General features: G+C 28.5%; 1 protein-coding gene across 2 annotated transcripts; it reads left to right on the top strand.

Annotated features, from left to right (window-relative positions):
• The first annotated feature begins 1,361 nt into the window (after positions 1 to 1,361).
• LOC142329669 (uncharacterized) lies at positions 1,362 to 25,944 on the top strand. Of its 2 annotated transcripts, none has more exons than XM_075374345.1 (3): positions 1,362 to 1,557; positions 18,555 to 19,288; positions 23,835 to 25,944. In XM_075374345.1, the coding sequence occupies exons 2-3, from the start codon at positions 18,564 to 18,566 to the stop codon at positions 24,226 to 24,228; spliced, it is 1,119 nt and encodes a 372-aa protein (XP_075230460.1). In that variant the 5' UTR covers positions 1,362 to 1,557; positions 18,555 to 18,563; the 3' UTR covers positions 24,229 to 25,944. The 2 variants fall into 2 exon arrangements, with proteins under 2 accessions (XP_075230460.1, XP_075230461.1); XM_075374346.1 differs by lacking the exon at positions 1,362 to 1,557 and adding an exon at positions 1,632 to 1,868.

Here is a 25,944-nt window from a genome sequence, read left to right as displayed (position 1 = left end):
GTTCAAAATCCAAATTTTTTGGGATTTTGGACTTTTATGGATACTTTTGGTTCAGTCGATTGTAATCAAAAGGAGAGGATTGCAATCAAAAACTTTATCCTGTAAGACAGGCCCCAATTAATTAAACTTGTTTTTAATTTAATATTGATAAGTTAATTATTAAATACATTGTGCAGTACTGATACTGCCCTATTTATAGATGTATTATACGAGTGTAAGTGTGTATTTTATTATTTATTATGTCAGAGTGTATTTTGATTTGCTTTCCATTCAGTAAATTAATACATTTTTTAAATAATATTTTATTTCCAATATGCTTGCCCCCCCTCCATTTAGTGTTATCATGCCTACCTAGGAGAGTGCGCCCCACAGGTTGAGAAACACTGCCTTAAGTTGTAATGTAAAAAATTTATTGATAGAAGGGGTCAATAGAATAGAGATGCAAATACTTTGAAAATTTTATTCAAATGTAATTAAAGAAGAAAAAAGCATGGAAAGCGGCCATTTGTGTGAATGTGTTATTGAAGGATATTACGATAAATTTGGGTACAATGACAATAGTTCAGCAGATAGAAGCTTATCGGGTATTGAAGAAATACACTGAGGTAACAAATATCTTTTTGAACGTAAAATAAGATGAAGCATTTTTAAAAATTTTTTAAATAAATATATCCGTTTATCACAATTTTTTAATTTTTCTATTAAAATTAATTTTTACTTCATTTTTATGTTACAGAATAAGAGAAGTGGGTTTTTCTCTGATAGATTACGCTAAATTAAATTAGAATCATCATACTGTTATGTTTGGTTTACTGTACGGTTTCGTGAGACAAATTATATAAGTATATAGATAAATTTAGTAAGTTACTTTTTGTATTTCTTAAGTCTTATTTGTATTGAATAAAAACAGTATATAAGATACTATGACTTAAGTAAACAGTGTAATTACCTCTTAGAACTGGTAATTGTAAAGTAATAATGAATTTTAACGACGAAACATTTTTATTTTAAATTTGGCGGTACATCATTAAACTGCTGATGACTGAATTGTAGCCAACTTAAGTTAAATTATAATAAAAATATTTTAAATACCAAATGTAAATAATTTTACCACAACTATAATCAATAGTAAAAATATACATTATATTTTGTTTCAAATATATTTCAATATTCTCGTGAAAATATTTTTATCAAAATGTTGAAGTCGTAAAATATAGTTTTAGCCTTGTAAATATTTATTCATTTTCTGTGAAAGGCGTTTGACATCTGCTCTATACATTTAACATTGTTGTTTACTCTAATATCTATTACTGCAACTTGGTAAAGCGAGATCGTTTTCCTTGTCCCTGAACAAGTGCAATTATTGAGCAGGCTGTGAAACTGCTATGTCAATTTTATTATTGACCTTCTAACCAAATTGTAACGGATTTAGAACATTTTCACAAAACAGTTTGGGTAGCACATTTACATGGATTAGAAAGTTGTCATTTGTCGAAATACAATCTTATTTATTGGAAATATATTCATGCAAAGTATTTCGTTTATCTTCGCCAAGAAGTAAGTTGTTTTTCGTACTGATCAGTAGGTTTGCAATCCAGATAATAGTTTGGGTTAAACTTTTAGTGTGTTGGTGTTTTGTAACATAATATCTTTTATCTCTGTAACTTAGTTCGTTATATGCCTTCTGGAGCTCAAGTTCTGGTCGGATGTTGTGTACATTTGTTTTACTGATTGTTCATTTATGCCCTAAGGAACAATTTATTAGTGCATTAAGGAATGTGTTTTCCGTATAAATTGTTTTTTATTGCTTAATGAGGACAGTGATAATGATATTGATATCTCTATTGCTTAATGTGTAATTTTATTGTGTAGGTATAAAGATTAATTATGTTTTTTTAAATGTTATGTTACGGCATGTGTGCTTCCTTTATTTTACCTAAATGTTGGTAAATGTATTAAACATTTTAATAAAGTTAGAATTTGTAGTAACTCATATATAAATTTAATTTGTAATTATACATCTGGTAAGGTCATGTGATATGTCTTATTTAAATATAAACATTGATGTGTTTACATGATTTCTAGTTATGTGCCAAGTTTGTACACTGCCCAAACAGTGAAGAATTATATTTTGATATGATGTTTAAATATCCAATTTTGAGTGTAATTAAAAAATTATGTTTCATCCTGACTTGGAAACATTGGTATTCTTGCCAGTTAATAATTTTAATTAGTTTGCCAGGATTGTTATGTTATGATGTGATCATTCTGTTCTTGTATTTTTCAATGCATTTTCTATTATCTCTCTAAATTATTTTAATAAATCAAAAACTCGGGTGGATGATGAGTTAGTAAATGGCTTCATTATAATAATTTTGTGAGGAAATGAATTATGTTTTTTTTTTACGCAAATAAGTAGGTTATTTTGATTAACAGAGTACAGTATGTGAAAATAAGGATGCACTTGTGTTTTAAAATAAAGCTTCTGTAATACTAAAAGAGGATAGACCTAAACAGCTGAGGTCACTGAGTTTGAGTTTTAATAAATTGTGAATTCTTTTGTAGATGAAAGTTTGTTATATTCTGGCTCTATTTCCCCAGTCCTCTTTATTTATCTATTTGCCACACTTAACTTTACAGTAGTTTTTTCTCTACTTCACGTCGTCTCTATATCATTTAGTTTTTCTTTTCAGTTTTGCATATTAATTTTATTTTTAAAGAGCTTGCACAGTTTAACTCCATAATATTTACAATTTCTATACTTTTTCCTTTTTCATTATCGTTTAGTTAGTAAAGGAATCCAATTATTAAAAAACTAACAAAAATGCAGCAATTGTCATACAGAATCTCAGCAATTAAGTATAAACCTTTAAATTGAAAAAATTAATTTTTTTAAAAAATTAACCAAATTTATTTAAAACCTTGAAATTTTATAAAAAAAGTAATCACAAAAAGTTTTAAATTTCATTTTCAGAGAACAAATACTGATTTCACAAAACACTGCATTATTTAGTTTGAATTCATAATATCTTTTGTATATTATTTATTGAATGAATCATTTAAAAACTCTCTTTTCATCTTCCGTTAAAAAATTCCTTATAGTTTTTATCTTTTCCTCATCCATCTGCTCCTGATTGCATATATCCTTGTTTTGAGATTGTATTTTCGCAAGTATTCATGAAGCGATATGAATTTATGAATATTTAATGAATTTTATTCTAATTAATAAAAATAATTGATTAAACAAATGATAATATTTCTTAAATAAATGATAGAATTTTTTTATAACATTAGAATTTTTCCTCAGAAATTTATTCATTGTCTTGGTTATAGCAGGCCTATGTTTTGTTAATGTATATGTTTTTGTAGATGTAGTATTTTGAGAAAGTTGGGTTATTTACAAAACCTATTGGCTTTAGTATGAGAAAATAAATTTCAGCTCATTGGAAGTAAATAATAAAATTTACTTTTAAATAATTATTTCAGTGGTTTTTTTTTAATATTAGAATATTATTATTTGTGGAAAAGTTATTTTATTTAGTTATTACATTTTATAGAATTTTTTCTTGCCTGTAATTTTCATCCTTTTGTTTACACCTTATTACTATAATATTCAATTCAAGATAAGGCTTATCACAATGTTTCTAGTAGTTTTTTCTGCAACTTGTTTATTACTTCTGATTGCAAAGTACCTTTTTGTTATTGTTATTAATGTTATTATTGTTTTTGATTTGCATATTTAACTTCAGAATTGTGTTAGTGGAGTTTAATTAAAATTTTATTTTTTTGTGTTTAATATGTACAAATGATATATTGTTCTGAAATTCATTATGATATCCAAACAGTAAGTCTATATGTATCATAGATGTGATGAGTTTTTTCCTCAAGTATTTATTTTGCAAAATAACATGTATGTTTTATATATTTTTTAAATTTACAGAACCATTTTATTATAATAGTTACTTGATTTAACCCATTAAGTAGATCAAAATATTTTGGTATGAAGTGACTGATAGATATTCAAAATACAGTCATTAAATTCAAGATATAATTTTATATTTAAAAGAATATTCTTAGATTGCATTGTGTTTAGTAAGTTTATTTCCAACATTGTTTAAGCCCAACCATCAAAAAAAAAAAATGGCTGAATTTGATCCATACGTAAAATATAATTTTTTTTTGTAATATGACATGGTAAGTTTTAAAAAAAGGTTGCCTCATGGGATCTGACTTGAGAATTTAAAAAATTGTTTAAACTTTTTGTAATTTCTGATTTGTCAAACGCTTGAAGTGGGCACTCCGTAATATGTTGCTCTATTGTCTGCTCTTCCGCTGCACAGTCGCAGTCAGCAGATGGGTGGAAACCCCACCTCTTCAAGGTGTAACCACACCTCCCTTGACTCATCTTAATGCATTTCAGCCTTGACCAGGTTTGGTGCAGCAGTTGGAATCCCTTAACCTTCTTTGTTGGCTCTTGAACCAGGTGAGCATTGCTGGGTAGACGTTCATTCCAGCCACATCAACAAAATTTATACTTTTTAAATCAACCCAGGGTGGTTTGCGTGACCTCAGCCAAGTTGTTGGTAGATCTTATAGGGCATTGTACAAGGGAGGGTTTTTATGAGAAGTGATCCTCTTCAGCAAGTTTACCTTGGCTGCATTCCTCTTCAGATCTTGCGGAGCAATATTAGCCAGGACAGGCAACCACTGTATGGGAGTATATCTAACAGTAATAGTGATAATCCTTATGGCTTCATTGAGCTGCACATCAATCTTTGTTGTGTGGGCGCTGTTTTCCCACACACGGGCACAATATTCACCAGTCGAAAACACAAGAGTGAGTGCAGCAGAGCGTAAAGTATTGGCGTCCACACCACAACTGCCTCTGGCAATCTTGTGAAGTAGATTCACTCTTAAGTCAAGTTTCTAAGATAACCTGATGCACTTTGTTTGAGTGTTAAGTTCTGATCAAGAATGATTCCTAAATATATTGAATTGTAATTATGAGGCACTTTGATTCTGTTAAAAGTCACATGTAGCTTCCTTAGGGCTTCTTTATTATTTAGATGGTCTTATTTTGGTTAGGCTGAAGTCTCCATTTATGGAAGTAATCATTCAATTTCGTCATATCACTTGTCAATACACTCCCACAGTGCATAAGATCCTTACTCTGGAAGCCCAATGCTAGATCGTCTCATACTGGATTTTCACGGAGTCTGTGTCTGGCATATCATGTTTATACAGGAAATGTTATATGAGCTAGCTGTTGAATAGGTCCCAAATTTGTTACTAATTTTTTTTTTTTTTTAATGATTATATTGTAAATACAGCAGAGTCTTATTTTTTATGATAAAAATGCCATTTTGGTTAAGGAGGGTATCAACTGGGATCCAAATTTTTTCTCAATTATATTTTTAATATCACATAATTTTTAAGATAAAAATGTAATTTGATCACAGTATAAAATCAGACCTAAATGTTTTACTGATTTTGATCTTTTTTGACGTTATTGGTCAGATCTAGTTACCCAGTCAACTAAACCAATAAGCTCTTTTCACGCTCTTTTCACTGTTACTAAATGTATAATGATGTAACAGTTTAATTATTAATAATTTATATTTATGCCCTGTAAATATTTTGATTTTTGCATTTGTAAAAGCTGTGAATAATTGTAATTATAATTTGTATTTCAGATTAATTAAATTTTTCTTAAACAATTTAATTTTATTATACCATTTCCATTTGAAAGTTTTTCAATCCTTTGTTGATTTTTTAAAAATGATTAACATTCTTTTACAAGTTAGACTGTTAATAATTTATCTTTGGTTGTGATCAACTATTTCCGTTGAGTCATTCGTTAATAAAATATGTTATGAGTAATAATTGACAATAAGTTTTTAAAAATAGATTTATGAATTTTATAAATCTTAACCTGTTGACTCACAAACTACTAGAACAAAAATGTTATAAATAGTACAACAATGAATAGCAATGCATTAATGAATAATTTTTATTTCTCGCAAAATAGTTTACATAAAGCTTATATTATAAACAATTTAAAGAATTTTTTTTTATGGTAGTAAAAATGTTTTATAATCTGTTTTTAGCATATAAACGTATTTGTGTTGGGTATTTTTTTTTTCACATATGATGAGCAGTTAATTAATGAGATGAATATTGTGAATAATACAAAATTAGTTTAAATCTAATATGTTTTATTAGTGATAATCTTTGGTATAATTCTTTGTTGATTCCTCCACGAATAGAGACACAAATTCCAAAAGATTTTAATTGAGCTGAATTACATTTTTATCTATTTATTCGATTTTTTATATTTATATATTCTAAAAGGATTTTTCTGCAAAAATTACTAATGCAAATATTTTTTTAAACAGATTTCAAAAAAGGAATTGCATGTTTTTTTCTTTTTAAGTATACTTTTTGTTATAATGAGAATTTTAATGCACTTCATTTTTTGAGCATCATTATTGCTTAGAATTATATTATAGCTTAATGATATGCATGACCTTTTTTGTTATTATACTATTAAAAATTATTTAGTTGCCAAAAATTCAAGAAAGTTAGTAGACAACTTAGGTTAAAAAATAGTTTATATTTCCCTGTAACAGACATCTTAGCTCATACTTATTAGCAATCTCTTTACGTATTTTCTCACAATTTTCTTTTTTTATAAAGACAGATTCCTCTTTTTCAATTTCTTATAAGTGGCTTATTTTCATTGATGCACCCTTTTGTTGGTAAGCCTCAATTTTTTTAATTTAAAAAATTTGAATTAATTTTTTTTTAAACAACCAACTGGTTTCAAATAACCAATTAAAAATTAAGAAATAATACCTTTTTAATGAATCCTTAAGTTAAGTGTCTAATTAATGGCTGGTTAATAAATTGTCAGTAACCGATTTCATCTGGCCCGAGTTATAAAATTTAAAAAAGTTAATGAAAAAAATATTTGTCTTATTGTACAGTTGGGTGTATATGATGTGATAAAAAGTACAACTTTTTTTATTGTAACCAGTTGAAGGGGACCATGTGGATGTTATCTTGACATGTATTGGTTCCATATGATTCAGTGTTTTACAACCATTGCAGCCAGTCGCTGGTTACTAGCAGTGAAAATAGAATGTGTGAGTAATGCTTGTTATGTATTTATTGCCAATCAAAATGACTGAACAGGTTGAGCAAAAAATCTTTGTTAAATTTTGTCAGAAACTTGGTGACACATTATTGGAGACAATAAGGAAGATTCTTACAGCTTGTGATGATCAAGCGACAGGTGTTAAATTAAAGAGTGGTATTGCCATTTCCAAGATGGTCAAACGTCTGTCGAAAGTGAGAAACACTGACAGACCTTCTACCTGCAAAAATCTCCAAAAACGAGCTACTATTGAGAGCTTGAAGATGTAGGGAATATTATTTGGCTCAGTGCATTTGATTTTTACAGTAGATTTCAGGATGTGGCCTGTAGCAGCAAAATTTGTCCCAAAATTTCTTGCCATGAAAAAAAGGAAAAGAGACTGCCAGTTCTGCAGGACATGCTGAAATGTTCTAATCGTGATTCTGAATTTATGAAAAAATTAACTGGAGATAATTCATGGGCCTGCGGCTATGACTCTGAGGCATTGGGAAACTACTAGTTCTCCATAACAAAAGAAAGATAGGTAATCACAAAACAATCTGAAGATCATGCTTGACAGTCTTTTTGATTTTCAAAGGAAGGTTCTTCACAGAGTATGCTTTTCAAAGACAAACTGTCAGTAGTAGCACTAATTACTGTTATTCATTGGCTAAGAAATTCTGTTTGATGCAAGAGACTACAGTGCTCTAGCCCATGTGCCACAGCTTATCTAGAGATTCTTGGCAAGACTTATCAGACATGGCTCCATGTAATTTTTTTCTCTTTCTAAGCTTAATATTCCGCTTAAACGAAAAAGATTTGAAGACAAAGAGGAGATCTAAAGAAATTCAGGGAGAGGGCTAATGTTGCTCACTAAAAATGACTGAAAAATGCTTCCAAGATTGGAAAGATGGCTGGGATAAGTATATTACATTAGTTAGGGCGTACTTTGAAGAAGACAAGTCACTGAACTGTGTATAGGTTAAATATTTTTGTTTTGTGAGCTAATATTGGATATTATTTTTATCATGAAGATTAATTTTTTATTACTGAAAGCTTTTATAATTGAATTCAACAAAACTTATGCAATATGTATTGATATTATTTTATCACAACCTTAAAGTGCAATATTTTAATTTTATTTATTGTATCTAATGCAGGGAAGATCTAAGAGTGGCTCCTTCCGATTTTTGTATTTCCTGTGTATTTTGATGTCCTTAGCCCAAAATACCAAAATCTTTGATTCAAAATTCTGTTTATGTATATCTTGGCATTTGATTTCATTTATATATCAGGATCAGTGTATTGGAACTTTGCTGAGAACTTGTTTATTGGGAGGATCCATTTTATTGCATTTTTAAAAAATCTAATAAGGGGGCTTTATCACAAAGGAGAATAGACTTGTTGAAAATTTTGTTTTTTTTTATCTTTTAAGTCATGCAGATTACTTGTAGTCCTTGTGTGAGGTTGATTATCTTTTTTGTACATTTTTTTCTTATTCCTTCTTCTTTGAACAGTTTTTGTATGTCGTGTGTAGGTATTGTATTTGTTGAACAGGTATTGTATTCCTAGAACGGATATATGTTTTTATGAACTTTTTCCCTTATTTCATGTTAGAATCAGTTTGTAAATTATTTCCTTTTCCTCCTAAATCACCCTTATTTAGGTAAGGTAGAAGAATAAATAGCATAAGAATCTGAATACGTAAATAACATTGATAATTAAAGATCCTTTCTGTCTTCTTATATATTATAATAATGAATCTAAATGATTTGACTTCAACAGAAGTAGATTTTAATTATAATGATTGTCTCAGTGATATAATTTTAAATGATAATTTCTAGTTTTTTTATAAGTGTGGTACTGGTCCGGATAATATCCATTCAACGTTTATAAAAAAATGCTCTTCTTTTATTGTTTCATTTTTATCTGTACTATTTAATTTATTTCAACTGGAACATTCCTGAATGTGGGAAAGTTTCATTTATAACTACTAGACATAAAAAAAGGTGATGTTGATGTCTCTGATATTAATAATTATTACCATCCTGTTAATAAGTGTAATGTTTTTGCTAAATTAATTGACAACTTCTTCAATCTAATCTAAGGAAACTAAACATATATACTAAAAATATTGTTGACTAAGTTAGCAATGAGTATAATTTCAATTCAGTTTATACTGACTTGAATCCATTTGAAGTGACCCAAGGGTGGTTGCTTGACCAATTCAAAAAAAATTGAAACTTACCCACTTGTTTCCTAAGGTCCTGTCTCAGGACCTTAAAACTATTTTTTAAGCAGTTTATCTGTGGCAGGTATTTTTTTTTTTTGGTACACACACCTATTTTTTGTGATTGTAAGGGTTTTTGGATAAAATCATAACTAAAAAACTATTGGTCCTGGAAGGATGAAACAAAATGTGCAATTTATTCATATTTTCTCAAGGTAAAAGATTGGTCTAGCGGTTTATTTACTTAGCTAGCTCTCTTCTTTCTATGAGAAAATTACCAATTAAGTTGAACATGAATTTTTTCAGGAGGAAGGGGTGGCATACACAGTTTAAATTATTTCTTTTTATATGTAGTTATATGTTAGTAGCTTTACCATAAATAATATTAATGGTGATATACTTAACTCTAAATTTTTATGAATTTTTTTAACTGATGGGGCTGGTGATAAAAATCTCAAATTTGCACAACTTGTAGTGCAAATAAAAAATTTCTTGTTTATTTTACTAATAAAAAAGTTATAACCTTTTAAAAAATCATGAAGAACCTGTTAAAAGTTATACCATTTTGACTCACTAAATAAATAAGTACTCCAAGGGGGTTTCTTGTCGTCTTGGAACTTTAATATTTTTATACATAGTTGAAATAGAATTTTTTGAACCATTCAACTGCATTGTTCATGTTATAACAGATGCTTAAAGTCATTTCCAGTCCCAGGAAAATTCATGTTGCAACATGCTCATTTATGCTTCTTACATCATCTAGCTTTGCAGTTACAGACAGATTGGTCAGTCTGACATTAGTCAGTGACCTGTTCCACATTTTTACCACGTGTCTAAAATTTCACCCTGTGTTTGGAAATATTTATTAAATATAAATAATAAATTTTACTTACTATTTTTGCAAATTCTAAAATCAGTTAAATTTTTACACTATTTTTAAATAATTTCACATAAAACAATGGAAGAACATTGTTCGATAGGAATTTATGTGAATGAAGAGTGTCATAAAACAGTATATGATACAGTGCCAAAAGAACTCATTAAGATTTAGTGATGAAAACCATTTTTTTGAAAAACTTTATTTTTTACTTGGTTATTCAGATGTCAATAGTGTTTGTAAATATCATGAAAAAATTTTTTGTCAAAATTCAGTCACCTGTATGGACAGTTCTTTGAGAACTGTCATAAAAAAACAGTTAAAAAAACTTAAGACAAATAACATTAGAGCAGGCTCTTAAAGAACACATTTTTTCAAATTTAAATTTAGTTCCTGGAAAGTCTCTTTGTGTTAACTGTTTCAAAAGTATTTTTCCCAGCAGAACAAAGAATTATATGACTGCAAAGACCAAGAACAATACATTGTCCCACATCACAATCTTTCTCACAGAATTTTAAGAGAATTATGAGAAGAGATATACAGCTGTTGGTTAACCACACTAAATAATAAACTTTCATTTCTACAAAAACAGGCCATTTCATTGGACAATAATTCAAATTTTGCTACAATTTATTTTTTCTTCGATAATGTTTACAAAAATAAACCAGTATGAAAATAAAAATGAATTCTTGAAAAAAGATGTAGGCGGGGCTACTCATTGAAATCTCAGTTTGAGTAAGTTTTACAAGCACTTTTGAATCAAAATTGTATTAAGTTGCTGATTGGTATTGGTTAAGTTATTAGATTACAATCTATCGTTAATAATTTTAAAAAAACTATTTTAAAAATATTGAAAATGTTAAGTTCAACAAGATAGGGGCTAAATATAAAAAATGTAAAGTGCAAAGAAGACAAGAGAGACTCCCTTGAAGCACTTATTTAATGAGTCTAAATGGTATCGCTTTCAACAGTTTTTTCTGATTTTTGAGAGGTTATACATTGTATTACAACACAATAATTTTTTTTATTTGCCATAAACATCTACAAAAACACTGCAAGTTGTGGAAATGTCCTTCACAGGTAAACTGTTTAAATAAAAAATTAAAAAAAATAGTTTTAAGATCCTGAAATATGTAGGAAACAAGTGGGTAAGTTTCAATTGGATTGACCCACTATATATATGTGCCTTTGAAGTGGTTAATATTGGTTTACTTGAAAAAAATTTAGATACTTTTGGTATACATCACAATTTACTCTGCTGGTTTGCTGCTTTTCTTGTTAATAGTATTCAATATGTTAAAATAAATAATTTCATTTTCAATCCAGTTGAAGATACTTACTCTGATCTACCACCTTTTTGTTATTTATACAGATGATTTTTGCCAAAAATTAATACATTCTAAATGTTAATTTTTTGCTAATGACATGAAAATTTATACGTAAATTTCTAATCTCGTTGGTAGAAGTTTGTTATAAATTGATTTAAATTCAAGTTGAATAGTGTAGAGAAAATTGACTTATATTGAACTTAACAAGTGCTTTCATATATCTTTTGGTAGAAGTACTTAACATTTTAATTATAATTTACATAGTTTAGAACATTAGGGATTTATGTGTTATTTTTATAGCAAATTACATTTTCAGATTCACATTGGATTTACTAATTAAAAAATTAACTTTATCAAAAGATTCTCTAAAAATTGTAAAAATATTGATACATTTAGGACACTATTTTTCTTTTTTTTCCAATCTTTATTTATTGATTTGTTGCTGCATGGCTTCTTCATACTGTAATCCAAAAACAACTAGTTGAAACACATCATCATTCTTTTTTATGTTACTTTGTATTTAGAACTGGTTCTCCGTTGCATTACTTTGATCACAATTTTATCTCTAATCTATTAAAGATACCTAGTATTGAATCTGCTATGGAAAGAATTGATCTTCTTTGTACATACAATTTACTTATAAATTGTTATAATTGTCCTGAATTGCTACAATATTTGATTTTTAATACCTAGTCGTTCATTAAGAGGTAATAATTATATTTTTATTTGTCCAGGGGTGTAGCTATTAGTAGTCTATCATACTTTTGTAATCAACATTGTGACTGGTTTGATATTTATAATTCTAATTTGTAGCATTAGAATGAAAATGATTTACTTGCAGGAAATGTTTTGTGATATGAATGATTTAGTATTGTTACCTAACATGTTATTGTTGTAATTTTTTTATATCTGTGGGATTTTACCATATATTTAGAAATAATTCCACCGTATCAATTCAAAACATTATTGTAATTTTGTTTTTTCCTAAATATGACAATTCAGGTGCGGTGCGATTAATTTTCAGTTCTTATTGTCTGTTAAAGAGCTTAATTTTTTATTCAGATGGCTCCAAATATTTTCATTTAAAAATAGTTTTATAATAAAAACATTTTATAAACATTAAATTTTTTTTTTTGTATTTTTATAATGGGTTAGTATGGATCTTTACAGGGTTGAATTTTATAACCTTTCTCTAATTCAGCCATTAATTTTAAAATATTAACTTTTTTTAAATTATATTAAAAAAAAAAATCATTATGGTTTCATAAATTTCCTGCATTATCACTGAGGAAAAGACTAAATTTTAAGCTCAATGCAAATAAGACATTCAGCAACATTACTGCCAGTTTTTATGTTTTACCATGTATATTAATGTCATAAATATTTATGGTTTTATCTTTTCTACACTCATAAAATTGTTTGGAACCATTTTATTTAAAATGTATGGTTGTATTGATCCCAAGAAGTATTTTTTTTTTGTATCAACTTAATCAACAAAATTAATTAAATTACAATATAATGTTAAAGCTATAATGATTAAGTGCTATCATGCATGAATGCTTTTTGCGCTTAAAGGTATAATGGTGGTTGCTTTTGGTAGTGATATTGTGTACAGTAAAACAAAACAACTGCTATTGAATGGAGTGAGTATACACGTCATAAGAATATGGATTGTATATTTCGTGTGTGTAATTTAAATGAATTATTTGTCTAAAATATTGTTTTGTCAAAAAAAATGTTTTCTTAGATCAATATTTTTATTACCTACTGCTTTTAATCTAGGTTTAACAATTTGTGAAAAATTAAACTATTTCTTTACTATTTACACATCTGTATTACTGTATGTTTTTAATTTTTAAAGTTATTATACATAGGTTATTTTTTATATTGTGTGTTTTATTTATTTATTGTTTTAATTAGATAAATTTGTTTATCTCATTGTATTGTTGTTTTTAATTATTAGAAAAACTTTCACTCGGTTTATTATTCAGGCACTTAACTTGCTTTAACTGCTGAAATAATTTTAATTGTATATATTGTGTATTATTAGAAGTGAATGTTCTAAACTTGTGTTTAAGGAGTGTTTGTTGTACACTCGCATAGTTATTTTGTATGTTACAGGAACACTAGGTCTTTTATTATTTATGATTAATTGCCCTAGTTCAATTATTTAAATATTCTTTTATATTGCTTATATATAAGAATATTAATCTATTTATTAATATAATTAATCTATTTATTAAGAATATAATTAATTAATCTATATATTAATTTCTGGACTTTTCTGTTTTAATTTCTCTGCAATATTGTATGATTAAATTAATAGGTAATTCTTTTATGTAATTGTGTCACTCATTTATTCATATGTCTGCTCTTTCCATATTGCCTTTTTTTTTAGAGGATCAATATTTAAGTAAAAGATTTTTCTATCATGAATTAATAATAATTATTGTAACTCAAAAGCCTTAATTTTACAATATTAAATACGTATGTATTAAAATATTATTGAAAAGAATCCCTAATAATTTTTTAGATTGCAAGGGAAGCTTGATGATCTCCTTGTTGAAGACCTTTGATGTCTGTTTTTTTTAACTAGTCCAAGACAGTTTTTGTGTATGTCATCATCAGTGTGCATGTGCTTTCTTCTTATGTCATCATCAGTGTGCATGTGTTTTCTTCTTAGAAATTTTCTTTCATTTCAGAAAAAGAAAACTGTCCAATATCTTTTGAAATGGTTCTTCCACGTTTTGAGTGATATGAGAATGCTTCTTATTATGAGCTAGACTGAAATTGTCTGGTACTTGTAAGTAGAGTATGGTGGTTGTTTTGTATGATCTGCAGTTACTATTAAGGTTATGAAACTCATTGATAGTGATCTTCTCTTTCATTTATATCGGTTTTCAATTCTTCAGTGATGATAGATTGGTTTCCTGATTTTCCTTTGTGTGCATTTTTTATCTCTTTGTTGATTAATCAACACTATTTCCATATATTCTTTTCATACACTTCAACTAGCTGTTGATAAATTTCAACCGATCAAACAATTTTTTTACATTTAAAAATAAATTGTCTATTTATGTGGTTAATAAATGTTTCTGAAAAATATGATTTAATGCACTCAAGATCTTGGACTAATTGACAGCATCACAAACAAGTTTAGTCATGTTCCTGGCCTAGTTGCATTGTAACGCATTAAGTCATATACGATTCCTGTTATAAAACTAACTCTAATACATTGTCATTTTGCTTTTTGTGATGACGATATAGAATGAAAAATCGACTAAACTAAGAGTAAAGTTTTCTCATCAGTCAGTAATACGTGACGTAGGTGTCCCTTGAAATATGTAATTAGTTATAAGGTTTCACAAAATATTGTTTTAAAGTAAAATTTTCCAAAGTGGATGTTATTTTAATCCATTCATTATATATTCTATTCTTTGTGTCATAGCTTTTGCATGTTTGTTGAAAAACTTAAATTAAGAATTTAAAAGTATAAGTTACTCATTTTTTCCAATAAATTTGTTTTTAATGTTTAAATATTTAATTAATCATTTATTGTAAACATAAATATAAACAATAAACAGTCATTTTTAATATAATAATAATTTAAATAATTTTTAAAACAGTTGAAAATCACACATTGCTAATATCACTGTATCAAAATATTTTATTTTGATACAGTTTAATAAAATATTAAAAACTCGCTTAACTGCCAGACTGATTTTGTTTATATCTGGTGTAGACAAAAATTTCTTTCAGGAATTCGTTCCTTGAGTCTTCATTCAGGATAAGTCTTGATCTAGGTTTAGTTTAGATTTTGTTTCTGGAGAAGTAAGAGGACTTAAGATCCATAGTCAATCGCAACTTCTTGACTTATCGAGAGGCTTAAACGTGACAGACCACTGATTCCTTCATTTTCTTATTCTTTATGTTCTTTTGTAGGAGACCCTGAGATTCATTGTTTCACTTTTGTCACCACAATAGGTTGACCTCTACTTTTTTTGAGTCCCTGAGGTTGACTATCAAAATTTCTGTAGTAAGTGATTGATAGGCCTTTGTTCTTTTCTGTAATTGTTATCAGAGCTCATTGATAGTATATAAATTTTCTCTGATGACAATGGATTTTCAAGTTTCATAACAGCAAACTTACCCAATAATGCAAACATGATTTATTTTATGACATCCATGAGCCAAGAAAATTGTGTGGTCAGTGAGGTAGATGCAACAGCTTGAGAAGAAAATTATTTCGCTGGATTCTTGAAACTAAAAATTTTCATGCATCAGAGTTATTTATTTTTTCCTCTCTCTGCCCTCTGTATCATAACTTTCATTTTAAAGTAGATAATCTCATGATCTTGCCAAATATGGTATGTCTAGAATGTGCATATACTTTATATAGAATGATCAGTATATATATGGCTCTCCTTAATGAGTATTTACTCCACAAGAGCCCATATGTTTTTCACTTTAACAAAATTCAGCCAACTGACCAAAACATTGACTTTAAAAGCAGCACATTGTTAGAGTACATACGTTTCTCATAGATAATGTATCTCAATTTGAATCTTGTCAGTTAACATTACCTTAACAGGCGTTTCAAAACTCAAAATGTGAAAAGAAGATTGTAATGTCTCAATTTCTTGTTGTGTTCAGGTATAGCATAAAGTTAGTCCTTGACTAGACATCCCTTCAGTTATTGCTTGTTCAGAAAAATTCATGATGTTAACAATAAAAAACTCTAACTGATAAAAACACTGCTGAAGAAATTTAAGAAACTGTAATAACATCTGAATCTCCAAAATTGTTTTCTTAATGTAATTTTGCTGATTAAATATCATTTGTTGTGTGTTCAGTAAGTCCTGTAACAGTTTTCCAAGTATCCTTAATAAAACTGCCTATATAATCATGATTTTATGCAAGTAGTTCATACTTTTGCAAATTGCACTTACTTGCATAAATCACATTTTGATTATGTGATAAACTGACCTTCATTGAAACTAGAGATCAGACATTGCACTGGTGTATCAGAACATGGATTTTATACTATCATCACAGGATTCCACCGAACACCAGAATTCTTTTCAATCAACAGAACTCTTAGATAATGAATATTTCCCACTCTTTTTCATTGAGGATAGTAAACATAAGTGAGTTCAGCCTGTAAATAAAGTTTATTTTAATCTTGCATCGGTCATGTTGTTTCCAAAGAGCAGAATGGATCTCTACCAGAGCTCTGTTAGATGGCTTTGGGACTGTGTAAAATGAACAAATCCATTGACTCCCTCCCAGACGAAGATTGTGAATGGAAGTGATCTAGATATGAGATAATTTGCACAAGGAATTGAGATTTAAATAATAAAGTTTTTTATTATTATTTACTATAGTTTTAGAAGTTTGCTTCCTTAAGTTATTAGTTATATAAATAATTCAAAAGAAAGTTATTTTATTAAATATAAATTTATTAAGGAATCATAAAGAACTGAAAATAAAATCATCCAAATTAATTATGTAAAACTAAGAAAGTATAATAGTTTAAAAAATAATAACTGGAAAATAACCCTAATGATAACTCTCAAGTATAAAACTACTTACTTTAAAAATAGAACACACCAGCTCAGTACTTCAGAAAAATTAAATTTATTTTTTAGCACAAGATTGTTGTCAAATTATATAGCAGTAGCAAATGGGTTTTGAAGATTGTAGTGTTAAGTCATAGTAACTGGAAAAGTTAAATAGGAGTTAAATTTTTAAAACTAAAATGAATATATTAACAAGTAAGATTTATACACGTTTACCATTATTATCTGTTTCACTTGATGTATTAAGCTAGTCATTTTCTAATAGCTCTCAAATTGTTATATTTTTTTCTTTATTTTGACATCTTTGAAGGCCTATGTTGTAGAACTGTTAAAGAACTGCCCTAGGATGAGCTGGACAGTTTCACTTATATTTTTCATGTAGAATTCTGTATAACAGTTTTCTCTGTTTCTCTTTCTTTTTCTCTTCAATTTTAGTACTTCTCCCCATATTAAGATCATTTTCTTCAGTGAGCTTAATGTCAGCATTAATAAAGTATAAAAATACAAACAGACTGTTTTATTAGATTTTTGGTGATTTCTGCAAAATAGGATTCATCAGCTTAAACTCTTTCATTATTACCTTTAAATCCAAATGTTGTTGGTCATACTTTGAATTTGAAAGCTCATCTTCAGGATATCACTAATGTTGCCAATATTTTTTTTATTAAAAATTTTACAGGTTTGCTTTAGTGAAGGACAATTGCTACTACCATTTACACTTAAGTACGATGCATGAATGACAGAAGTGTAATTTTCCTCTCATAAGTGTATATTTAAGTCATTATTTTGCAGCAGTTTTATTATGTTCTTGCTCCTTAAAAATCTGTATGATTGTAGATTTTCTCCCAGAGTTCAAATGTAAAGCTTCACTTATGGCCCATTAATGTTTCTTATCCACTGCCCAGTCTCTAAAACTGGTAGATAATACATGTTCCATTATCAGTTTTTCCACCATCCTGTTTTTAATTTTACTGTTCCTTCTTCAGTAATCTTTAACTATATGCTCTTAATTTTTTCTTTTTGAGGTTTTTTGCTTCTATTTTTCCTTTAATAATGTGTGTACATAACTGTGCTATCCCTGTTTTTCAATTTTTTTAACATGAAATTTTTTTTATCCTTGTGGTGCCCGTTCCATTAATGAACATTGTCTGTGAATTTTTTTTGTAATCTCCTCAAACATCACGTATTGACATGCTATAATTTTTCTTATTATTTTTTTCAGTATGAACATGAAAATCTTATTGGATAATAATTTTTACTTCCTACTTTCTATACTCACTTTTGAGTTGTACTATATAATTTCATATTTAGCAGAGTGTATTGACTTTTTATTTATTTATCTTTCAAGATTACTAATTTATATGTTAATAGTAATAGCTAATAAATTTTTTTCTTTTTGTTTCAGGTTAAAAAAATGTCCATGGTAGAAGGTATAGGAGATGAAGTTATCCAGTTTTTTGCAGTAATTATTATAATATTTTTAGCATTAATTGCATGGTGGTCAACTAATATATCTGATGGCCCTCTAATAAGAACTGTATTAATATTAGAAAGACGAACTAGGGGTCGTGCATCTAATGATTCCAATCCCCAACCATCAGTAACATTAAGCACTGATGAAAACAGTATAGATACCGGACAAGGTGACCCAGCTGCGATTCAGGAGCTGGTGGAAACCGAAACTACCGATCGTTTGAATGGTGGCAATGGTGATGATAAAGAAGAAAATGAAAGTAGCAGTTCATTGTTATTACCTAACAGTCAGGAACCTGCCGCTACTGTACAGGTAAATAACAGTAGCGCAAGTGATAACCAGAATCCTGAAGTAACTGAAAATCAAGAAAGTCATCAACAACCACAAGAAATTGAAATTACTACAGTAAAAAATGATTCTGATTCGTCTATCTTGAGGAAAAGACGATTAGCATTTTTTCAAAGTCGTGGACCAACTCTGTTAGAATCTTCTAGTTCTTCTGATTGTGAATATGAAACAACTACAGCAGTCAGCGATGCAGTTGCTGAAGAAGAGATTTCTTCATCAACAAATCCCGATCACATTCGAATTAGACTGAAGTATTTGAACGATGATCAAATTGTTGTCGAAGGAAGATTGCAAGAACAGCTTGGTGATTTTAAGAGGTAATTTAAGTAATTCATTGTTTTTATAATTGATTTTAATTATTTTAATACAGTACATTGCATCTGTTATAATACTGCCCAGGTCTGTAGCATAATCAGTAAAAGATTTTTCTAATAATCATCTGTACTGAAAATGTTATTAAAAATAATGAATATTGTATTAAAAATGTTATGATGTGTTTTATAATGTATTGTTTCTCGTAGAAAGGTATGCATTAATTTCTTGCTTTATAGTATCTAATGGCCATTGTATTGTTATGGTTATTGTGCTATAAAGCATCCAAGATTCAAGTAACACCAATCGTAGCTGCTTTCTTTGAAAGCAATAATGTTCACTTTACATCAGTACCAACAGAGTGAAGGTTGTTGGATTGGACAATATGTCACAGGACTTCAGATGTCAATATGATACAGAATGTTTGGCTTTGATAAAGTAACCTGTTTCATTCCTCACTCTACTCAATAAGCCTGGCACAGGATGCTTTTTTTTCTTGGAAATGGTGTGCCATTTTTGAAAGTAACTCTCATATCAGCTTATGTACATCTGTTACAGTTACAGCATTTGATGTATACAGTGAAAATACAAATGTTGTAGCGTATGTTAAAAATTAAAATTCAGATCATATTCATTGATAATCTTACTTCTCAAACACAAATTGTTTTCAGTCTTTTGTTTTGTTTTTAAACCTGACTACTGTTAATAATTTTATCCTCCATACAAAACTACCATTTTATATATATATATAATATATATATAGTTCATGTGCATAAAATGTTTTATGTATGGTAGCATGTACAAATTAGCTTCAAAAAGCTCCTACAATTGCATCATACAGTTTTAAAATAGCAATTATAATAAGGAAATTTGTAGTTTGTATTTTGGCAGCACTAATGATATCATGATATAGCTATGCTACATTTCCTGTTTCATATACAACAATACTAAAACCATTTGTTTCATATTGTCTATATCAGTGAAAAATGCTAGCAATTTTTGTGAACAGTTCACAAATATCAAATTTTGTGTTTTGCTTAAAAAAATCTCCATCACAGACATTAATGCTGTACATTGAGTCATTTGAGAATAAAATACTGAATTTCACAAACAGGGTGTCTAAAGTACATGTCACTAATCGCCTGTAAGGCACTCATGGAATCTGAACAGACAAGTACATGTCGAAATGTTGAGTTAATTATATTTAAGGCCTTATTATTAGCATATATTTCTCAATGAAAACACTGATGATGCTGGGAAGGCCAAACGTATATGTTCTATTGCCAACCACAAAAGCATAACAGAATTAATGTTTTTAGAACCATCCATATAAACTATAGCATCAGGATTCACTCTATAATATTAGAAAATTTTACGTGTAATACAAATGGATTTGTGTTTTCTTATGATACTGACAAAAACGAGCAGTAATTAATGAGAGAACGCTGCCAAGGGTGGTACATGGAGCATCTAAGAATTGGAGGTAATTGTATATTTAGAGCTAAGAAAAGGCACTGAGCTCTGATTCCTAGCAGGCAGTAGATCTCGGCTGTTCCTAATATTAATTATGTTGGTTAGAGAACACCGCATCAAAGGTTGGATAATTTGGTTGCACTTTAATATAAACTACATAAGAGCAGATCATTTGGTTTCAACTATTTGAAAGGGATAACTCACCACTGCTCACCAATAGACTTACCACAGGCCTTGAACGAAACTCAACTAGGATGTAGTAAACCAGATGGATGAAGGAATGATGGACTGCATCAAGCATTCTAAGAGCACTGGTCCAAATAGACAAATAAGCCATGTAGCCATAGTCTAAGGTACACAAGCCCACTGAAGGTACACAATTCCATGAATATAAAAAAAACAATCATCATCGCTTTGAATTTTGATTTACTCATTCAAGCTTTTTAGCTCTCGGTGAAGTTGGGGCCTTCCAGTGCATGTATTGGTGCTTAGTTTCTGGATCATAAATGAAAAAACACGATTTATCACATGTTATCACTTTTTCCAAGAAGTTTGGGTCATTTTCAGTGGCATTCAAAGTGTCAGAACAAGCATTTTCATGAGCTTTTTTTTCGATTGTGAGAATTTCAGGCACCATTTTCACGCACACTTTTTGCATGTTAAAATTTTGTAAATTTTGCCTTACACATTCTTTGTCAATTCCTATAGCTTCCAATTTTTTCAATATTTTTATCTGTTTTTGATGTGGAAGGACAAGCCGGACGAACATCATCTTCAATGTCTTCTCGGCCATCTTGGAAATGCTTAAATCAGTCAAAAACCCGTGCACGTGATAAACATTCATTACCATTCAGTAGCGGTTTTTCCAAGTTTCATATGAAATTTTACGACAATTCTTGCTCTAATAAAAAAAAAAACGTATAATTTTTTGGCAAAACTAAAAAACAGATGTTATCCAAACGAAGGCCATGGCCAGACCAATATGTCTACAGAAACTGTATTGGCAACAATTGAAAGAGAAGGCTTCATGGTAGACAGCTGTTGGTCATATGAATTTGGCGCATGCGCAGTTCTTCTGTAGCAGCATTAGTCTCATTATTTAATATCCACAGTTCATAATCATATTTCCAAATCTGTTCCATATCAGCTGGTGTTGTTATGAGGATGTCATTATTTTCCAGTCCAATCAGCTGCAGAGATTATTGTGAGCCATATTTGGCCCAAACTTTTCTCTATACAACAGACAGTGGTGTTGCTCAGGAAATGGAACCAACATAATTCAGCCAAGATTTTTGCTTAGCACACTCAAACACTCGATGACAAACAGCCCTCACATTGTTGAAAATGCTGATCGAAGCAGTAAAAGAAAATCTGTCAAGAGAATAGTGTTAATTGTTAGGATGTTGGTCGGACCTTGCCACAGTATTCTCCATAATACTCTGAATATGCATTAGATTTATCAACGCATTTTAAAAATGTTGTTTACAGATTAGAAAGAGACTTGCATGAGAATGGTAGAAGACCTCATTACTGTCGCTGATCAAGATTACAATGAGAGATGGGAGTTCTTTATTACTGTACATAGACATGAAACCACAGTTAGTACAATAACTTATTGGGGAGAAACTCCCTAATAAGATATTTTGACTATGAATTCATTCTTGACAGGTTGGCAGCGAAAAAAAAAATGTTCGTTATTTATGATCCTTGCAGCCTTTATTATTTACAGATTGCAATAAGAAGGAAGCATCCTGAAAAATGGAAAACAATAAATTGGATTCTTTTCCATGACAATGCACTGATTCATTGATCCATGCTTGTCAAAGAATACTTACACAATGTCATAACTTTAGATCATCAGAGCCATACTGACTGCCCTGATTTGGTACCGCAGATTTTTACTCGTTTCTTCGCTTGACAAAAGCTCCAAAGGGAAAAACATACAAAATGCTGATTATGTGATGGCCAATATGATGAAGAGTTGAGGAAAATATTTCAACATGGGTTCCAGGAATGTTTCAAACAAGTTTTTAGATATATAAAGTTGTAGCTGCCAAAAGAAACTGCTTTTGAAGGTAATGTAGTACCATTTTCATGTAAACAGTTTGAAACATAAACTAATCATGGGAACTTTTTGAACATGTGTTTGTGTGTAGTACACTTCAATTAATTAAAGGATATTATTAATTTTTTCTTAACTGGCTAGATTACTTGCTGAAAGAAATTCTTAAATATCTGATTAATATTAAATCATTGATATGCATTCATCTAATCCAGTAATCATCCAAATATTAGATAAAATATAGAATTTGGCCAAAAATTTTCAAACAGATTTTCAAAAAAAAATTATCAGAAATTTGGTAAATATCTTATAAAACAACTTCCTTGTTTTAGAAATATTTTTAAAACTTCTATTTTTGGGAAGAGTATTTTTTCCTGTGTTGGTGTATATGAAATCTCTAAGGACTACATACAGCTTACAAGATTTTTTTTTAATCTATACAATTCATAAACATGTTTAGGCCTATTCACAGTAATAGTAATAATATAAGCATTTGTTCTTTGTATGTCTTTTATTTCAATTAAGCAAATTTTGATTTGAAAAATAAATATCTAACTTTCCTCAATGACTGTTATTTTGTGAATGTGTGGACTAGTGACTCAAGTATTTGAACTGGTAGCAGCCTTTCTTCTAACTATAAAATAAATACACAAATACTTAAAAAATTACGTTTTAGATACATTACTTAATAAATACAGTATACTAAGTTCAGTACACTTAAAGTTTACATTCACTAAACAAGTGTTATATTCTTATATTATTATTTATAATATTCTTATTTTATTTAAAGATCTCTTCATGGAAGTATGTGTGCCTGGGCGTAAAAATGATGAGCCCACTACCTCTGTTTCTGAAGTTTCAGATACGTAGAACAATAGATTGAGATTTATCTGTCCCGGGTACCCAATGATAATTGAAAAATTATAAATTAAGTATTTAAGCTTTTTATATGTTTGTTATAAATGAAATATTGTATATTTATTTCTAAAATTAAATTTCTTTTACTGCTTTTGTAGACGTCACTTCAGCATCGAATTAGCCGCCGAAAAGATGGTACGTTTAATATTTAACGGACAGGTTTTGCAAAGCGATAGTCAGACATTGCAAGGTTATGGATTATTTGATAATTGTGTCGTACATTGCCTCGTGCATAATCAACGAAACAATACGCCACGTACAGCTCAAACGCAAACTAGTGGTGCTTCAAATCAGGCACCACCACCTGATTGGAATCTCGGTACACTTTTGTATACTTGTCTAAGTGTTATTCTTTGTTTCGCGTGGTATTGTCGATATCAGTATTCACATTTATTTACTGTAACAACAACTGCTGCATTATTCGGCCTTACCGGTATGTTTGTGATTACATTATTAAGTATTTATTTACCAGATCACGATGTTATACAGTAGTAAACTTCTATTTGTCATATAATTATTATTATAATAAATATACGGAGTAACCGGTGAATAGTTCAGTTACGTCCAAAAACTGTTATTAAAAATAAATAAGTAAAAAATTCCTACCTATATGAAGTTCAGTTTTAAGATTGTTGTGTACATATTTATTGTTTATTTTTCTTGTGAATACTGTTGCTTTTTATTTTTTAGAATACATTTTTTTTATTTTTTAAACTTGTGCAGTGTATCGCATAATATATTGTTATTAATGGAAATTATATAATTAAAAGTTTAGTTTATCTATGTTATTAAGTTGTAACAATAAATATAACTACTACAGCTTTGGTTTTGTTGATTTTGCTATCAACATATGAATAAATAAGTTTTATATAATTGCATATTTTTGTTTGATAATTTTTATTTTAGATAATCCACAGTTAACTTTTTTGTGATAATTGAATTTGTATATAATATATATTATCCTTTTTTATGATCGAATTTTATTTTACATAAATTATAATTTTAGTTTTAAATTACAGTGAAGATATAAAACTAAATAAAGGAGTAAATAACTTTTGTTAATGAATCAAATACATTAATTCAAAAGTGTTGCATAAATTGATGATGTAAACTATAATGTCCTCTGTTCTGTAATCACTTTAAAAACACTAAATAAGGTTTAATTTTTTTTTTAATTTATGCAATTTTTTTATTAAAAATTTTTTCAAGTTTAAATTCTTTTAATAAATTTTTTATGTTCATAATCATAATTGGGATAGACTTGGTTATTTTTTATGATAAAATTAACTGTCCATCCAGTCATAATGGACTGGGGTTTTCCCTTTGTGTATCTGTCTGCACTACCATGCATGCATGTGTATGAGAGAGGGAAAGATAAACAAAACAAATTTATTCTTGTACTTTTTATCTAGGTACTATATAATGTCTATATGTACTATATAATGTCATTGGAGTCATGGTAAATAGTACCATCTTTTACATGCATCTCTGCCATTCCATTAGGATTTTACATATAGAATCAAATTTCATTGCATCTGGTAAATTCTAGTAATAGTATATCATTAAATGCCTAATCAAAGTTGTGAGCATAATATAATAATAATAATTATATTACTTAATAAATTGAGAATATATATAACATTATAGTATCGTAACTCAGATTATGATGTAAATCTGTTAATATTATGTTATTTAATATATTGCCATTTAAACAAGGCATTGTGACAAATGTTAATGAATTATTTGTAAAATAAAAACTAATACCATGTGAATTTGTTACTGGAAAACAAAATTAACTGTGCAATAAATCTAGCTGTAGTTTTAAAAGAGTTTAATTAAATGCTTACATATTTATATTGTTGAAATGAAATTTGTGATTATATATGTATATGTTTATATATATGTTATTTAGAATATTTAGCATAATATATTATGTTACAAAATACAGTTTATGTTTTTTTTTATTATTGCTGATTTAAATAGAATGTGTTTAATATATTTTTCATAAATTATTTCTATTCATTTATTATTATTCTTATTCAGTAGTCAGTGTTTTTTTATTAGATTTATTGTAATAAATAAGAGAAAAATAATCATATTTAAGAAAATTTTGAGGTTCACTTCTTAAAAAAAGGTTTTTTTTTAATTTTAAAATAAATATTTATGTACAGTAAATAATATTTGGTAATAAAACAGTTTAATATTCTA

This window comes from Lycorma delicatula, chromosome 9, assembly GCF_047948215.1.
Source record: "Lycorma delicatula isolate Av1 chromosome 9, ASM4794821v1, whole genome shotgun sequence".
Taxonomy (NCBI): domain Eukaryota; kingdom Metazoa; phylum Arthropoda; class Insecta; order Hemiptera; family Fulgoridae; genus Lycorma; species Lycorma delicatula.
This window is presented reverse-complemented; position numbering and strand designations above follow the sequence as displayed.

What these genes read in the sequence shown, in the direction of transcription:
- LOC142329669 (XM_075374345.1), top strand. Translation starts at nt 18,564, where the DNA reads ATGTCCATGGTAGAAGGTATAGGAGATGAAGTTATCCAGTTTTTTGCA. An exon ending in CAGCTTGGTGATTTTAAGAG is followed by an intron (nt 19,289 to 23,834) that starts GTAATTTAAGTA and finishes CTGCTTTTGTAG; the next exon opens with ACGTCACTTCAGCATCGAAT.